The sequence below is a fragment of the Daucus carota genome, chromosome 1 (genome assembly GCF_001625215.2).
Source record: "Daucus carota subsp. sativus chromosome 1, DH1 v3.0, whole genome shotgun sequence".
NCBI lineage: Eukaryota > Viridiplantae > Streptophyta > Magnoliopsida > Apiales > Apiaceae > Daucus > Daucus carota.
The window spans coordinates 5,855,725-5,874,180 of record NC_030381.2 but is presented as its reverse complement, the minus strand read 5'-3'; the positions used below and the strand labels follow the sequence as shown (position 1 = coordinate 5,874,180).

Here is an 18,456-nt window from a genome sequence, read left to right as displayed (position 1 = left end):
ATAAATATTAATAGATTTCAAATAATTAATGAAAATATCAAGGATTTGAATCAAATAAAATCTGAAACCTCCGAAACATGAACTTTAATTTGAATATCACAAATATCTATAAATTTTAAATAATTAATAGAAAATTCATAACAAAACTGAATCGAATAAAATCCGAAACCTCCAAAACATAAACTTTGATTTGAATATCACAACTATGAAACATCTATAGATTTTAAATAATTAATTAATAAAAAATTCATAAAAAAATTGAATCAAATAAAATCCGAAACTCTAAAACATAAACTTTAATTTGAATATTAAAAATATATATAGATTTTAAATGATTAATAGAAAAATCTTAACAAAACTGAATCGAATAAAATCCGAGATTCTCCCGAACATACTATAAAAGGATAGTGCATGTTATCCAAACTGACAAGACAAAATGGCTTCAAACAATCTTATACTATTTTCCACCCTTGTTGTAGTTCTTTTCCAAGCTCCATGGGCACAAGTTTCAGCCTCAAATTCCCACGATTTTCTTCAATGTCTCCACAAAAACTCTCTACCTTCAAATCCCATATTTCAAGCTATATATACTCCCCAAAACACAGCATATACAAATGTCCTAGATATTTATGCCCGAAACCTAAGATTCATGACACCTCAAACTCGAAAACCTCTGCTTATTGTTGCTGCCATGCATGAGTCTCATGTTCGAGCAACCATCATGTGTTGTAATGAAACCAATGTGCTGATGAGGATACGAAGTGGCGGACACGACTATGAGGCCCTCTCGTACACTGCCAACATTCCTTTTGTCATCCTAGACACGTTTAATCTTCGAGGTATTGATGTTAATTTGGAAGATGACACTGCATGGGTGGAAGCTGGAGTTCTTCTTGGTGAATTGTACTATAGGATCGCGGAGAAGAGTAAGACGCGTGCTTTTCCAGCAGGGGTTTGTCCTACAGTAGGAGTCAGTGGGCACTTTAGTGGTGGTGGCTTTGGTACATTGACCCGAAAATATGGCCTATCGGTTGATAACATTGTTGATGCCAAAATTATGGGACTTGATGGTATTGTCAAGGATAGGAAGGCCATGGGGGAGGATCTTTTTTGGGCTATTAGAGGAGGCGGAGGAGCTAGCTTTGGAGTTATTTTGTCTTGGAAGCTCAAATTAGTCGCGGTTCCTGAAACTGTCACGGTCTTAACTGTTAACAGGACAATGGAACAGGGCGCGTTGGATCTTGTTTATAAATGGCAAAATGTGGCCACAATTCTCCCAGATGATCTCTTCTTAAGGATGGAGCTTCGGGCAATTGAGGGATTTAGTGATTTACCAAGACAGTGAAGGTGACATTTATAGGTTTATTTCTTGGGAAAACGGATGCACTTGTTGAAATAATGAATAAGCAATTTCCAGAGCTTGGACTTGGTGAAAATGATTGTACTGAAATGAAATGGATTAAATCCGTGCTCTACTGGGATTCGATTCCAGGAGGAACAGAATTACAAGTTCTGCTTGAACGCGAATGGCATAAGAAAAACTACTTAAAATCCAAATCAGATTTTGTGACAAAAGCTGTTTCCAAGCCAGAGCTTGAAAAGATTTTCCAGAAGATGATGCAACTAGGAGATATAATTATGCAGTGGAATCCTTATGGAGGACGGATGAATAATATCTCAGAATCCGCAGTTCCATTGCCTCAGAGGGCAGGGTATCTGTTCAAGATCCAGTATATTGTGTATTGGACTCATGATGGAAAAGCTAATGCAGAACAAAATATGCAGAATTCCAGAGAATTTTACGAATTCATGGCTCCATATGTGACCAGCTCTCCGAGGGAAGCATTTTTGAACTACAGAGATCTTGACATTGGTCAGAATCCAATGTGCAATGCAAGCTATGCAACTGCAAAAGCTTATAATCTAAAATATTTCAAGGGAAATTTTGAAAGATTAGTGAAGATCAAAACTGCAGTTGATCCTACTAATTTCTTTAGAAATGAACAAAGTATTCCTACTCTTCCAATGTAATGGAGTAGTTTGCACGAAAATTTTTGTTATGATTTTGTGAGAAATTAATAGATCATAATCAATTTTGGTTTTACACCCGATGTTGAATTATAGTCTGGTAGATATAGCAGAAAAAATTTCAAATTCTTAGTTGATTACGCCAGAACCCTCTTGAAATCTAAATTCTTGGTACAATCGTCAATATTTCAGCCCTTGGCATACAATCATAGTGATCAGAACTTGATCTACATAAATATTCGTTGTAAATACATGCACGAAGCAAAGACAAGCTCACTTTATTCAAAACACACAGACACACACATGTTCTTGAATGATTTTATTTACATTTTATGACGAGTTACACGGACAGGAAGTCCTTCCATTGGCACAGCAAGAAAGTAGAATTCTATCTTTTCTTGTGGATTCACTTTCTCCAATTTGAATTTGGTAACAATGTTATGAAGAAACACCAGAATTTCAAGACGAGCGTACTCTCTTCCTGGACACATTCTAGATCCTCCACCAAAAGGTACATAAGTAGTCGGAGCAGGCCCTTTCCCTTCGAATCTCAACGGATCAAATGTTTCTGGATCTATAAAATATTTTGGATCCTTGTGTGTTGTGTGCACCGTCCACAATGTCTTCAAAAAAATACAATCAATACCATTATATGCTAAATGTTAAAAATTTTAGTTTGTTGGTGTAAGTATATGTAAAGAGCAATTTTTTGTTACCTTCCATCCCTTCGGAATGGTGAAACCAGCATATGTAAAGTCAGTAAGAGCCTCTCTAAAGCCTCCGAGTGCAGGCGGTATGAACCTGAGAGTCTCACACACGACGTTCCACGAGTATTTCATCTTCTGAATATCTTCCCACGTTAACGTCTCTCCTTCACTTTTTGACTTGGCTATTGCAGATTGTTCTGTTCAATCAATGTAACCTCGATATGTTAGAATATAATATGATCCTAGTAAGCCCTCCTCCTAACATCTTGAGGTTTTAGGAGAATTGGTCACTTAACATGGTATCAGAGTCCCAAAGATAGGGGGAATGTCAGAATATAATATGATCCTAATTAGCCCTCCTCCTAACACCTTGAGATTTTAGGAGAATTGGTCACTTAACACGATCATATATGCTTTATAATACACAAAATAGATTAATACATATGAAAAATAAATACCTTTATACACCTCATCATAGATATGTGGAAGTTCCGAAAGATACTTGAGCACAAAGGAAACAGCAGTGCTTGTAGTCTCGTAGCTAGCAAAAATCAAACCAATAATGTTATTTGTTATCTGCTTTTCACTAACAAATTTACCATTTTCATCCGTAACCAGCATCATTCGAGACAAAAAATCAGATCTATAAGCCGCCTCAAATTTATTCTCGACCATTTCCTTTCTCCTCTCAGTAATGATCTTCATAAGCTCAGCTCGAACCAATTGGCCACCCTTGATACCTCTGTTATAAGCAGTCCCGGGCAGATCGATTGGGACGGAGAATAATCCAGCATTAACAAGAGTGATATGCTTGGCTAGCCTTGTGACATTCTCAACATCAACTACACCCATAAACAATCTACAAGCCAGATCAAATGTGTACTTCTTCGACACTGGAAACACCTTGACTATTTCATTATCAGCCCACAGGGAATTCACATGCTCTCGTGCCATCGAGTCCATGACTGGTATGTACTGTTTCAAAGCCTCTGGCCTAAGAATATCACGAATAAATCTGTAAACAAGAGATGAAACCTCGTCTGTAGAGGACTCTACAAACTCGGGGAAAAACAAGGCCTTTCTCACAGACAGTGGCCACCATGAGGTGAGTAATTTGCTTTCATTGGCAAAGACAAACTTGTTCCCAAGCGGTCCACAAAGCACAACCATTTTTTGTCCGAATAAAGAGGTCCGAAATGCATCCTGGGAATACTTTTCCTTTCGTTCTTTGATGAATTTCTGGGGACCTAACAGAACAAACTTGATACTTTCTCCGATCACTGGCCATCCACTTGATCCTGGTGGAACATTTCCCTTGGATCTTCGCAGAATGAAGAAAAACAGAAACAGAGATACAACAATGACTAGTATTGCCAATATATTCATAGCTAGCTATACTTTTAAGTTGCAAGCTCGGTATTTATAGTGCCTGTTTAGCAAACGGTGCTTATGACTTTTTTGATAAGAAGCCGACTTCTACTTATCTTGACACGTTCGTGTAAAAAGCCGTAAGTACTTATAAAAAGATGAGAATGTTAGCTTTTATGTTAGGACTTCTACTTCTTTCCCACACAGTTTAATCACTTATAATTTACTTCTCATTTCTAGTCCACTTCTTTGCTTTAAGCAAAAAACATGTCTTTTAAGTATACTCAATGGCCCCAGAAAGAGTCAATATTTTTACTATCACAATTTACCTTTATTTACTAATACATGTCAAGTTTTAAAATCTTAATCGTGATCAGCATGATTAAACTGAAAATGACCTGCAAAAAAAAAATTGAGACCAGCTTATGATATTATAACCACACGTAACTATTAATCTAGCAGTATCACTTAATCTGTGCTATTAAATATTGCTTTTTCCTCGATGAACTTATTGTTATGTCACATTCGGAATCAGAAAATACAGTATATGTTGTAATCAATCTGATCTGGTAACTATTCTGCAGTTTGACAAATTTTATTGAAGTGACAGATGGACATTAATGTTGCAGTGAGGGGTTATGGCTGGCTTATGCTCTTAGATTTTGATGTTTTCGATTTTGTTACATATAAAATAAACTGGTAACATGTTCATAAAATGATTGAGGTACAGATTAGTAAACTGATGATCATCTAGAAATAATTTGACATCACGGTTGTCTTGATAATTTCCAGTTGTTCTGTTCTGAATTCTGAGTGAATTGGAATACATCAAATATACACAACAGTTTCAGACATTCATACGTTTATTTATATGTGAATATGTACCTCATGGTAAATATGTAGATGCTCTTCAAGATACTTGAGCACAAAGGTAATACTCTAACAGAGCTGGTAATCTGCAGTTCCATTGGCTCAGAGGGCAGGATATCTGTTCAAGATCCAGTATATTTCCTCCGTCTCATTCAATTGTATACGTTACTTTTTGGCACGCCTTTCAAGACTCTTGTAAGGTATAATATTATTTTTTACTGAAAAAAATTTGATGCTTAAACTTTTATTCAAAAAAGAAAATTTTAAAAAAACATTATGGAACTATACTTTATAGGAGCATCAAACTGTGTGCAAACAGTGAACGTATACCATTCACCGGACGGAGGGAGTATTTTGTATTGGACTCATCATGGAAAAACTAATGCAGATCAAAATATGCAGAAGGCCAGAGAATTTTTTGAATTCATGGCTCCATATGTGACCAGCTCTCCAAGGGAAGCATTTTTGAACTACAGAGATCTTGACATTGGTCAGAATCCAATAGGCAATGCAAGCTATGCAACTGCCAAAGCTTATGGTCTAAAATATTTCAAGGGAAATTTTGATAGATTAGTGAAGATCAAAACTGCAATTGATCCTCCTAATTTCTTTAGAAATGAACAAAGTATTCCTACTCTTCCAATGTAATGGACTACTTTTACCGGTTTTAATCGGTCGGTTTTGCCCTGTTTCTTTCGGTGTATAAAGTGAATGTGTTTAATTTTTGCTCAAGATATTTTCGTAAAATCAGATTCGAAGGTAGATCCTGTGCACTGCTGCACAGGGAGGGAAATCGAGCTGCAGACTGGTTGCTAACCAGATGTAACTGAAATTATGTGGGAATTAGACGCAGCGTGAATGTCTTTGCCTAGCACGATGAACACCTCTGATAGTAAATTCTCCTGACATTTCATTGTATTTTTTGTACAGAGTTACAAAAATCTGAGCCGATAAATATATATATTGTATGGTATTTCCCAAAAATCTATAACAAATTTTCCGTGCAAAGTAGTCCTTTACACCAGAAGAGGAGGAATACTCTGTTCATTTCTGAAAAAATTAGTAGGATCAACTCTAGTTTTCACTTGCACTAATCTATCAAAATTCCCCTTGAAATATTTGAGCCCGTAAGATTTTGCTTCTGTGTAGCTAGAATTGCACAAAGCATTTTCACCAATGTCAAGATCTCTGTAGTTGAGAAATGCTTCCCTTGGAAACCTCGTCACATACGGAGCCATGGACTCGTAAAATTGTCTCGATTCGTTCATGTATTTGTCCGCATGACTCTCTCTGCTTTCGTACCAGTATAAAATGTGTTGGATCTTGAATAAGTAACCGGCTCTCTGAGGCAATGGAACTGCATTCTCCGAAATCTCGTCCATGCGGCCTCCATATGGATTCCACTGCATAACTATGTCCCCTCCTAATTGTACCATTTTCGCGAAAATGAACTCCAGGCCTTGCTTTGGAACAATGTTTTTTATAAAATCCGATTTGGATTTTGTGTACGATTTGTTGTGCCAAACTCGCTCTAGTAACACGTTAATTGATGCTCCTTTGGGAATTCCGTCCCAGTATAGTACAGACTCGATCCATTTCATCTCGGTACAATAATGCTGATCCAATCCAAGCTCCGGGAAATTGTTCTTTGTTAGCTCAAGCAGCTCTTTGGTTTTTCCTAGGAAGAAACCTATGAATGAGGCCTTAATGGTCTTCTTATTTTCCCCGATCGTCGAGAGCTCCATCCTTAAAAACAGATCTTTCGGAAGCTTTGTGACCACATTTTGATATTTATAAACGATATCTGCAAGGCCGCCTTGTTCTGTTGTCTTGTCAACGACGAAAACTGTGACAGTCTCAGGAACCTGGACTAATTTGAGCTTCCAAGACAAAATAACTCCGAAGCTAGCACCTCCACCTCCTCTAATAGCCCAAAAAAGATCCTCCCCCATGGCCTTTCGGTCCTTGACAATTCCATCAAGTCCCATAATTTTGGCATCAACAATGTTATCAACCGATAGGCCATATTTTCGGATCAATGTACCATAGCCACCGCCACTAAAGTGCCCTCCCACGCCTACTGTAGGACAGACACCTGCAGGAAAAGCACGTGTACTGCTCATGCTCGCGATCCGATAATATAATTCACCAAGAAGTGCTCCTGATTCCACCCATGCAGTGTCCTGTTCCAGATCAATGTCAATAGACCGAAGATTAAACATGTCTAGGATGACAAAGGGCATGTTGGCTGTATACGACAGGCCCTCGTAGTCGTGCCCGCCACTCCGTACCCTCATCAACAAATTAGTCTTGTTACAACACATGATGGCTGCTCGAACATGAGACTCATGCATGGCAGCTATAATAGCCAGAGGTTTCGGAGTGTCACGTTTGCAGAACCTAAGGTTTCGGGCATAAATATTTAAATTTTCGACATATGATGAGTTTTCAGGAGTGTAAATGGCCTGAGAAATCGGATGAGACGGCAAAGAATTTCGGTGAAGACACTGAACAAAGACGCGTGAAACTGAGGGTTTGGCTTGTGCCCATGCAGCTGGGAGAAAAGGCAAAACAAGAGTGGAGATTAACACCATAGAGAAGTAGTTCAAAGCCATTGTGCCTGGACAGCTTGGTCTGCTAGACATTACCAGAGTCCTTTTATAATAATATTACAAAAATTGAATAAACGATGGAATTTAAATTTAATTTTGACAGTTTCGTGTTCAACTAAGATTATATGATGTCTGACCTAGAAAAGAGATTATTTGATAGACAAATGTCATATTATTCTTTTTTCGATATCAGTTACTATCAATATCTAGTATGAGAATTTTGTTGAGTTTGCTTTATATGCCGAACACTTTCAAAAAATTATATATACAGAAATAACTATGTGCAACTTGTAAGTTATAAATATTTATATTTATTTGTTTTGTAAGTTTTATGAAAAATAAATTAGTAGTTTTTATCATCATTAATACGTAATTATTGTGATATAATGAGTCGGTTACATTTATATTTACCGGGAACACTCTTCATTACAAAGAAAGAAACATCAAAAATTGAAAACACGAAAACGGGTCTGATGTACTTTTTCTTTCTCATTCATCTTTTAAAAACGGGTCGGGTATGATGTACTTTTTCTTTCTTATTCATCTTCTAAAAATATATATTAATTATATATATGATGTAGGATCCAATAATATTTGGCCTATCTTTTAATTAGTGAATTATTCTCCAGAAAATGCTATAACAAATTTTGCATATGATTTAATTATATATAAAATCTTTACCCCTTTCTTATCTTAAGATTACATTGTAATAGTTTGAAAAGTTTGTGAGCAATGCAAATACAGGGGTTTGTGAACAAATGACAAGAAAGTCTGGTTAAATTATCACTTTGAGAGTTGTTATAATTTTTATCGCCCGCATTGTTTATAAATATATATAATTATAATATATTATGAATAATTTCGAAAGGACCAAATCATAAGAAACATCAAACACATGAGTTAGGAAACAAGAACTTTGCAATGACAGTGATACTATTATAAAAGGTATTCAATATATTAATATAGTGATTTGATCTAGTACACTTAGTTTAATATTTTAATAAAATATTAAAACGTAATTATATTTTTTGAATTATAAACTCCAATTATGATCCTAGCTTAGAAACTTAAACTAGCTATCATTTTTAAAATCATTTTGAATTATAACCATCAAAATATAACTTTCACAAGTAAAGTCTCAGAAGATATCCGAGCATGCAACCTACCATATGACTGAGATTATAGATTTCTTCTAAATAGGTTTATTGATTATCATGGAATAATATTACTAGTTAAAAAATGGAAAAACATTTATTTACTCAGAGCACAAACAAATCAGATAAAGAAGAACTAGAACATAAAAATAATTTATCATGAGAAGAGCAAGCAAAAAAGAATCAACTATAATAACAAAGTTTTCATAAATGAACTTGATCCTGAAATGCACACATATCACCCCCAATCAAATAATCAATCTACACAACTTATTGGTTCCTCTGCCAAAAGAATGAATTTTTCTAACACAATCAAACCTCAAATGTATGCTAATAAAAAAGTTCTCCACATTATATCCACTTTCCCTCTCAAATGAACAAGTATATGTAATTTAGTTTCAATATGGTTTCTATATAGCACACTTCTTGACCTTGTGTCTGTAAAACACCTTCTTCTTCTTGCTTGAGCAGTTCTCGATAGTAAGCACAATCTTCCCTGCTTCAGGATTCCTGAAAGTGTTACGAACTGGTCCTTCAGCCGCACTCAGAGTCTTTCCTTTTTGAACAATGATGTCGTATGAGCCTTCTTCTGTGGGGATGAATTCCTCCTTGTATTTGACATCCCAGCCCAGAACTGTAATGTCCCAGATGAATGTAGTTCCGGTCTGTGATCATCATCAATTAATATATTAGATTTAGCAAAATTAAACAGAGTTTATTTTTAAAAGATCATGAAAAGGCGACATTTTTTTTCAGTACCTGTGGTGCAGGTATTTCAATTGTTGCTGTTGATGAAGCCTTTAAGATGAGCTCTGAAGCAACACCATCTTCAGATGAAAACTCATAATCGTTTTCTCTCTTGAGTCCACCATACTGGATGGGAATTTCCTCGACAGGAATATACCTGTTTAAGACATGAATTAGTTTCCGGTATAGGACTGACTTGTCAATTCTAAATTTGCTGTTGGCAAAAAGATTTAAAATTGGTTTCAAGTTGACATGAAAATGTCCAATCTATTATGAATAAGCATAGTTCGTCTTGACTCATGATGTATGAGAATAGAATTCTAATTGAGACTCTAACATTATGAAAAATTATAGGGGAAATGTTCAATAATTTTAGTCAGAGATCACTTACTTGATCAAGGTCTCAGTGACCTTGGCAGGGCGTGCAAAAACTTCTTTGCTCTTGGTTCTTTGGGTTAGCTTAGTAGAAAAGACAGCATGGAAGGCATAGTACCAGAAAGGCACATTAATTAGTATCTGCACCAAAAAAATCATGAAATTTATTAGATACTCTACGATAGTCGGATCAGAGAACCATATTATAAGAACAATAAAATATGAAAGACTCTTACATTTCTTGCCACAAACTCCGGGTAGTTATCCTGGAGAACCCCAAGAGCTTGCTTAACAGCAAGGCGAACCTCCTTCTTGGCTAGTCCGGGGGAATTTTTGAGATCAGTAACCTGAAGCAGAGAAGTCACACCAGAGGGCTTAAGCTCAAGTTTCTGGATACCCCTCTCCATCAATTGGAACCTCCACCTCAAGAAAAAATCGCGCTTCTCTTCACTTCCAAAGGTCTTTTGGTAGAGCTCTTCATCGTTCAACACTCCAAAGATGTTGTAACAGATGGGGTGACCTTCACGATCAACACCGCTCATGTATGCGGCTGCTGACAAATCACTGCCCAAATCTTCATCCAAGATTGAATCAATCTTCCATTCTTTCCTCCACTCGAGGGTCTTCTTGAGCATCTCAAAGGCCTCATTTACCTTAAAGTCCCTAGCCCTCAAGAACTTCAACAGAACTACATCAGTTCCCTCATCAGCCTTACTAGGCAACAGTGGAACTCCCCAAAGTGAGATATCCTTATCAACAATAACAACCTCCTCCTCAACTTTCTTCTCTTCCTCACATTCTTCAGCCTTGACCACCTCAGCTACTTCCTCAACGACTGCTTCAGGCTCTTTCTCCTCGCATTCTTCAGTTTTAACCACCTCAGCTACTTCCTCGACAACTTCAGCCTTTTTCTCCTCACATTCTTCAGTTTTAACCACCTCAGCAGCTTCTTCCTCAACAACAGCTTCAGCTTTTTTCTCCTCACACTCTTCAGTTTTAACCAATTCCACCACTTCTTCCACTTTCCCCTCAACTACGGCTTCTCCCTCGGGCTTTGATTCTTCACACTCTTTCTCCTCTGCCTTCTCCTTCTCTTCCACTTCTTTCTTAGACTTCTTCTTAAACAAATTGTGCCCCTTAAAAGCCCCTTTGATCTTCAATCCCCACTCATTCAAAACCTTCTTCTCCACAGCCTTTTTCGATCCCTCCCCTTCCTCTTGAGCCTTCTCCTCAACTTTCTCACCCTCCTTCTCCTCCACTTTCTCCTCAACTTCCTCTTTCACACACTCAATTTTCTCCTCATCCTTCTTCTCCTCTTCTTCCACCTTTGCCTCCTCCACAACTTCCACAACCTTAACCTCCTCCTTCTTAAACAAACTATTCCCAAGAATCGCCTCCTCGAGCTTCGCCTTCAAATCAGTCAAGGCCTTCTTCTCATTCTCCTTCAAATCAGACACAAAGTTACTCTCCTCTTTAAAAGAAGAGCTCTTCTCCACAGCCTCAGGCTTAACCTCAACATCTTTCTTCACATCACCAACCTCCTCCACAACCTTCACCTTCTCATCTTGATTCGAAACGGTAACCTCAGCCTTAATCACCTCAACAGTCATGATGTGTATTATCAAATAAACCTTCTCCTCACTACAAAAATTCACACAACAAAAAATCTCTAAGAGGCTTCACAAACAAAAATCAAACACAACAACAACAAAAATTCAAACCGAGCCGAACCGTTTATTTTTCAAATTACATTTAAACATTGATAAAGCAATACCCTCACCACAACAAATTTATTAATTTATCGAGATTCAATATACACCAACTCTACTATATTAGAACCAGAAAATTATAAATTTATCGATGGCAACAAGAATCTACAGCAACAAATAAAAGCAACTATGAACGATGTATATTAACAAAATGAAAACTGGAAAGATCTATAAATAATATTTGTGAAAAATAGAGAAAGTATTCATTTATCGAATTTCAATATACACCAACTCTACTATACTAGAACCAAAAAAAATCATAAATTTATCGAGTGCAACAAGAATCTACAAGAACAAGGAAAAGCAACTATGAACAATGTATATTAGCAACATGAAAATTCGAAAGATTTATGTATAAATAATATTTGAGAAAAATATAGAAACCCAACTGACCTTGAGCAAGATTTGACGAGAGAAGCTGAGAAAAAATACTAGGGTTTTGAGGGTTTAAGAGAAGAAGTAGTCCGTAGTAATAAGACCTGTGATGTAATGGGGCTGTTTTATATTGGTAATAAGTGCAAGTACATTAGATGTTGTAATAAAAAAAAGAAACATAGACATAGAAACAACAACGGTCATCTATCTGGATGCCACCGCACATGAGGAGCCGTTACGATTCTTTCTCTCCTTGGTAGCTGTGCCTTAACTGGACTCCAGTTGGCTTCCGGGACCCACTTTTTCATAAATATTTAAAAAATTTTAACTGAGGGTATATTTTGGTAAATTTATTCAGAATTTTGAAAGAGTCGGAATTTAAATAATTTAAATAGTTTAGTTTTAGTGATTTATTAATATTGGAGTTTGGTTTTTTTCAGTTAAACTCTTTAATTATTAGCGGTGTTCTTGTAATTATTGATTTATTAAAATTTCCTGATTAATTTTTCATTTTTTTTCTACTGTGTTAGTGATTATATTTTGATTTAAGTGAGTATCTATATAAATTTTAGATCAGCTGGACAATCGATTAGTTTCGATTTCTTTATTATGATTTGGTTTAAAACAGGGAAAGGTTTGCTGTCACGGTTTAACAGCTGTCTTATTTTGTAAGGATTTCAGCTATTCGAATTCACATCCATCTGTCCTTACCACAAAATGCACTTCTATGGATCCAAGAATTATCGCAAAATCCAAATTTCGAAACTTAAAATTCTTTATTTTGGAAAAATTTATAATTCAGTGTTTCACTAATAATAATAAAAAATATTCATAATATGTTTCCAGAAACGTCTACTATCATACTCGAGTTTAATATGTAAATTAATTATTATTTGCGTGATTAACTAAACCTTTTAATGATGCTTGTCGAGATTAATGTCGTATTTAATTCTTGGGAAAATAGATTTTTTTGCCACCCAACTTATTATTTGTTTAGAAACCTACCACTGAACTATAATTTTTTTCTTTTTTGCCACTAACGTTAGGTTCGGATTTTGTTTTTGTCACTAAAGTTAGGTTCGGATTTAATTACTAACACTATGTTAATCTTTTTAGAGTTAATTGCATTTGGCCGTTACCGTTAACTTTTGCAGGGGCATTTTGGGAAATTTTATTATATTTAATTAAAATCAGACTTTTATTTAAATTTTCCGACCATCTAAACGATATTTTGCGGAAATCAATTTTTCAGCACTCTGCAATATAATGGTGATCCATATCTTTATATGTAGTACTCCATATGTGTCCTAGGTAGTTTATCTTGGAGGACGAGAGTACAGATTTTTTTACTCAGAAAGGAAATCTCAAAATTAACTTATGGAACTATATTTATAAAAAATGAGAACCTTAAAATACGTGTGGTAAAGAACTATAAAGTCAAGTGATACTATATTTTTGTGGAGTCTTAAAATAATTTATAAAACTAAATTTTTTAGGTTCTTAAAATGCATGTTAAACTCTCGTACTTCAAGGTAAACTAGCTTGGGGACATATAGATGACTGTATATAATGTTATAGACACATATCATATCACCATAATATTGCAGACTACCACTATGTTTTTATAATGCTAAAAAAATAACATATTGTTAATAATCAAATTAATCATATCACCATAGCGTTAGTGACAAAAAAATCCAACGTTTTTTTACGGGAAAAAAACCAACATTAAATTTTATTCAGAAAAAATAAAATAAAATAATTTTTGAAATTTTTTGGAGTCTCAAAATGCGTGTCCAACTCTCGTTCTCCAAGATAAACTACCTAGGACACTACATATAAAGATATAAACACATATCAGATCGCCATTATATTGCAGACTAATACTATATTTTAATAATGCTAAAAAAATAACATAGTGTTAATAATCAAATCCGAACCTAACGTTAGTGACAAAAAAAAGTCTGAACCTAACATTAGTGACAAAAAAGAAAAAAATTATAGTTCAGTGGTAGGTTTCTAAACAAATAATAAATTGGGTGGCAAAAAAATCTATTTTCCCTTAATTCTTTGTAATGAAGTAGTACATGAATGCACGATGTATACAAAAAGCAAAAAAAATAAGTTTGTCTAGTGTGTGCCCATTGGCACATGTTAAGCGCCGAATTTGATATGTTTGGGAGATTTTGATTGGTGTGGTTGGTGTATTTGTAAGGGGGGTCCACCATTATTAAGATATGAGTGCCAATCAAAATCTTCCAAGCTTATCAAATTCCGCGTTTAGTATGTGTCCATGGCCACACACTAGAAAAACCGAAAAATAAAAATCCGTATCAGCGTTAATTAGTGAAGATTAAAGAAGCATAAATTTTAGAAATATTCTCTGTCCCTAATCATTCGGTCTGCTCTTAATTCATCACCAACTTTTGTAATAATGCAACGCACACCTACTGTATTATTGGTGTCAGAGCTGTAATCTTAATTACAGACTCCACAAATCATGCTCCTTTAATTTAGCAGGCCCAGCTTAGTGTTAATCCCTGCATTATACTGCCAGGTGGCATATGTTTTGTGGTTGCTTACGTGGATTGCCTTGTTTGGAGAGCTACAATGCTGCATGGCCATTTCCTCCTTTTACGTCAAATCAGTCTGTCCAAGTGTAGAAACAGGGCAAGCTGAATTATTTGGCCAAACTCGTCCAATGCATGTGCCCGCTTGCCACATTTTGTGGGCCTTTCTTTGCCATATTATATTATTGTTTAAGTTAACGTATTATAATTTTAATTTATTAAATAATATTTAAATTGTAATTACTTAAATTAAAATGATTAATTCTTAAGAAAATTAATATTAAAATAAAATACATTCAACTGAATTAAAAACAATAAATTAAAAACATTACACAAGGAAACAAACAATTAAAAATAGTACAATAAGAAACTAACGACTATTATGGAACTGCGAGATGTGCTCAACCAAGTCATTTTGTAGCTGACGATGTGTCCGTTTATCACGCATTTGTAACGTATTTTGGATATACCTTTCATACGGGATAAAGGGTTCTTCACCTAAATTTGGTTGAGATAAACCATTTGTTGCATCATCATAAATTGGTAAAGGACCAAATTGCGTGGCATAAGTGTCTCTCTCGTCTTCAACAATCATATTATGCATTATAATGCATGCTCTCATAATTTTTTCAAGATCTGCTTTGTCCCAAAAACGTGCAGGACCACGCACAATTGCGAAACGAGACTGTAACACACCAAAAACTCGTTCGACGTCTTTTCGCTGGCTTTCTTGATATTTTGAAAATAATTTTCTTTTCTCACTTTGAGGACGTGGTATCGTTTTAACGAATGTTGCCCATTCAGGATATATTCCATCTGTTAAGTAGTATCCCATGCTATAAGTGTTTCCGTTGATGAAATAATTTACCTCTGGAGCACGACCTTCTAGCACATCATCAAATACTGGCGACCGTTCTAAGACATTTATGTCATTATTTGATCCAGCAACTCCAAAAAATGCATGCCATATCCACAGATCAGATGAAGCAACCGCTTCCAGTATAATTGTTGCAACTCCTTTGTGACCACTCATAAACATTCCCTTCCAGGCTTTAGGACAATTTTTCCATTGCCAGTGCATGCAATCTATACTGCCCATCATACCAGGAAAGCCGCGAGCCTCACCCATCTGTAATAGCCGTTGAACATCACTGGAGTTTGGCTTTCGCAAGTATTCACTTTCAAATATCATGATGATATTTGAGACAAATTTTTTTAAGCACTCAACTGCAGTACTCTCTCCAATACGAACGTAGTCATCAACAGCGTCAGCGGATATTCCATATGCTAACATACGCATTGCGGCAGTACATTTCTGTAAGGGTGATAAACCTTTTCTTCCCACAGCATCGACCCTTTGTTGAAAGTATGGATCGAAATTTGACATTGCATTCACAATACGTAGAAAAACATGCCTTCCCATACGAAATCTTCGTCGGAATGTTTCTTCAGGATATACCGGATTTGCTGAAAAGTAATCATTCTCCAGACGTTGATGCCCTGCTTCACGGTTTCTGAATATACTTTTTCGAGGCACGGATCTTGAGCTTTGACCATAAATTTCATGATAGAGTTAGACTTCTTCTTATACGTGGTTGTATGAAGTGTATGAGCAGCATCAATTATGTTGCTCAAGTTTGAACCACTTCCGACTTGTTTTTGGGCCTTTTCAAAACACGCTCCATATTTTTGAGCACCTTCATTTATTCGTTGCCACCTTTTTCTTATAGCCACAACTCCTCTTTTGATGACACCGGGATTTTCTTCTACACAATATTGCTGAATTCGTTCCCAAAACGCATCAGCTTTCTGATCAGTACCGACCAGTGGGTCAATTGATACATTTAACCATGCACTTATTAAGAGTTTATCTTCAACCCACTTCCACTGTCCGGTACTTTCTCGAATATCTTCGATTTCCTCGTAATCATCATTAAGATCAATAAATTTTGCATTATTAAATGCAGGCACTTGTGAATGTGGGGAATTTTGAGTAGGTGATTGTTGTGTTTCAAATTGTGGGTTTGAAAATGGAGGAAATGGAAATTGATATGGAGAATTTTGAGGATACGGGAAAGGAAATTGAGAATTTATGGATTGTGGAAATTGATATTGAGAATTCGGGGTTTGAGAATTGAAATTAAAATTTTGTGTGTTTGGGAAAAAAGGATTTGGATATGGATATGGAAATTGAGGGTTTGAATTTTGAGAATTTGTAGGAGGAGTGTTGTTTGGATTCATCTTTTGATCTAATTTTTTGGAGAAATAGAGAGTATGAATCATAAGAGTGTGAATTTATATTTATAGGGGGTACAAATATTACCGTTACTAATATTAACGTTACAAAATATTAACGTTACAATTTATAACGTTCGGCTGCTTTTATAAACGTTTATACTCCTTTCATGTACATATCAACTTTGTTCAGTTTTGACAAAAATATATTAATAAAATAATAAAAAGCGTGTAAATGGCCGTGGCCAGTACAGAGGTCACGCCCTCTTTTATTTCTTTTGGTCCAATGCTGTGTCAGTTGAATATTGGAGCCCGGGACCATTTTGAGTGTCCCAAGACACTAAATGGCCACCACTGCAGCTGCTCTTAGACTGTTGTGGCCGTTTTGATTAGTTGGCAACATAGTTCTAAGTTCCATTCCACGTGTCACCTTAACAGTAGATGTTTTAAATTTTTATTCGGAGTAAAAGACAAACGTCTGATTTTAATTACGTGATTTATGTGTGTACGAAGATTTCTTTGAGTTTAATTAATTGGTTAACTAATATTTGATGAAAATATTTAGAATAATTAATATTTTTCATATCTCAAAGTTCTCGCTGTACTTCAAAATTCAATAGAAAAAATTTCAGAAATTATAGTGAATAAAAGTTTAAATTCTATTTAATAGTTTTGAAATCGTGACTAATACATTAACATCCGACTAAACTTATATTTTTATATATGTTGATGAAGTAATCATAACCTCGTTGTCATTAATAGATGGATTAATTTAGTGGATTTGATTTGTCAATTTTCTCATTATTGATCGGATTTGCATTGCTGTAGCACAAGAAAGAATACTCTTATGATCATTTTATATTCGGACATAAAAACAGAAGTGCTATCATTATTACATACGAGTTGTCAAACTCAACCACCAGTTTTCAAGATTTTAATCAGAAAGATTAAGAAATATTTAACACATTGTAATGTACAAAGATTATCCAAACAGGGTATTACTTGCAAGAACAATCTGTTTGTCACAGTCATTTCTTAGAGCCTGTTTCCCTGCTAAAAGCGGGGACTTAAACTATTTCCAATTTTAAACCGAAGATTGTTTGTTTGTATAATAAATCAGAAATAACTTAAAGTCAGAGATGGATCAGAAAACTAATTATAAGTCAGAATTTAATTTGAGATACTTCTTCCCGTGAATTAATTTTTTATTTATAAAAAATTACTCACAAGCCTAAATACCTATAAATCACTTTTATTTTTATTAGTATATTTTGTTATAATCCATACGCCATTAATGAGTAATAAAAACCCAACCAGATATTTTAAACTCCTAGCTTATATAAGTCATGTCATAAATCATAAGTTTAGGCAAACGAATTTTTACTGAAACGTAATGAACGCGCACAATACACATTAGCCACCCGAAACACTATCGAAAAAATGCTTATGCATTGTCGCCGGACAAGGGATTCTTGAAACAAAAAGCTCCAAAAAGGCTTCTTGGTACAAGAAAATAAGCTGGATGGAATCTTGAAGATAAACTAATGGAAATCGAAAGATAAAATATCAAAATGGTCAAACAAAGCAAAGGTGGTAGGCACCTACCAACAGTTTCTTTTAGTGCAGAAACAATCAAGTAGGGGCTT

General features: G+C 35.3%; 4 protein-coding genes and 1 pseudogene across 4 annotated transcripts; 1 reads left to right on the top strand and 4 right to left on the bottom strand.

Annotated features, from left to right (window-relative positions):
• The first annotated feature begins 649 nt into the window (after window positions 1-649).
• Window positions 650-2,031, top strand: LOC108216863 (berberine bridge enzyme-like 8; annotated as a pseudogene).
• A 104-nt stretch (window positions 2,032-2,135) lies between these two features.
• LOC108216852 (beta-amyrin 6-beta-monooxygenase) lies at window positions 2,136-4,141 on the bottom strand. Its single transcript, XM_017389710.2, has 3 exons — window positions 3,194-4,141; window positions 2,745-2,932; window positions 2,136-2,651 (listed from the first exon to the last, which is right to left on the bottom strand). The coding sequence occupies exons 1-3, from the start codon at window positions 4,119-4,121 to the stop codon at window positions 2,352-2,354; spliced, it is 1,416 nt and encodes a 471-aa protein (XP_017245199.1). The 5' UTR covers window positions 4,122-4,141; the 3' UTR covers window positions 2,136-2,351.
• A 1,793-nt stretch (window positions 4,142-5,934) lies between these two features.
• On the bottom strand, window positions 5,935-7,590 carry LOC108216843 (berberine bridge enzyme-like 14). Its single transcript, XM_017389699.2, has one exon. The coding sequence runs from the start codon at window positions 7,586-7,588 to the stop codon at window positions 5,990-5,992; it is 1,599 nt and encodes a 532-aa protein (XP_017245188.2). The 5' UTR covers window positions 7,589-7,590; the 3' UTR covers window positions 5,935-5,989.
• A 1,337-nt stretch (window positions 7,591-8,927) lies between these two features.
• On the bottom strand, window positions 8,928-12,209 carry LOC108204874 (patellin-4). The gene is made up of 5 exons (XM_017374530.2): window positions 12,024-12,209; window positions 10,098-11,502; window positions 9,878-10,002; window positions 9,499-9,643; window positions 8,928-9,404 (listed from the first exon to the last, which is right to left on the bottom strand). Exons 2-5 carry the CDS (start codon window positions 11,469-11,471, stop codon window positions 9,150-9,152), a joined length of 1,899 nt encoding a protein of 632 aa, XP_017230019.2. The 5' UTR covers window positions 11,472-11,502; window positions 12,024-12,209; the 3' UTR covers window positions 8,928-9,149.
• Window positions 12,210-14,855: 2,646 nt separating this feature from the next.
• On the bottom strand, window positions 14,856-16,816 carry LOC108216836 (uncharacterized). Its single transcript, XM_064084197.1, has 2 exons — window positions 16,273-16,816; window positions 14,856-16,147 (listed from the first exon to the last, which is right to left on the bottom strand). The coding sequence occupies exons 1-2, from the start codon at window positions 16,814-16,816 to the stop codon at window positions 14,946-14,948; spliced, it is 1,746 nt and encodes a 581-aa protein (XP_063940267.1). The 3' UTR covers window positions 14,856-14,945.
• Window positions 16,817-18,456: the final 1,640 nt, after the last annotated feature.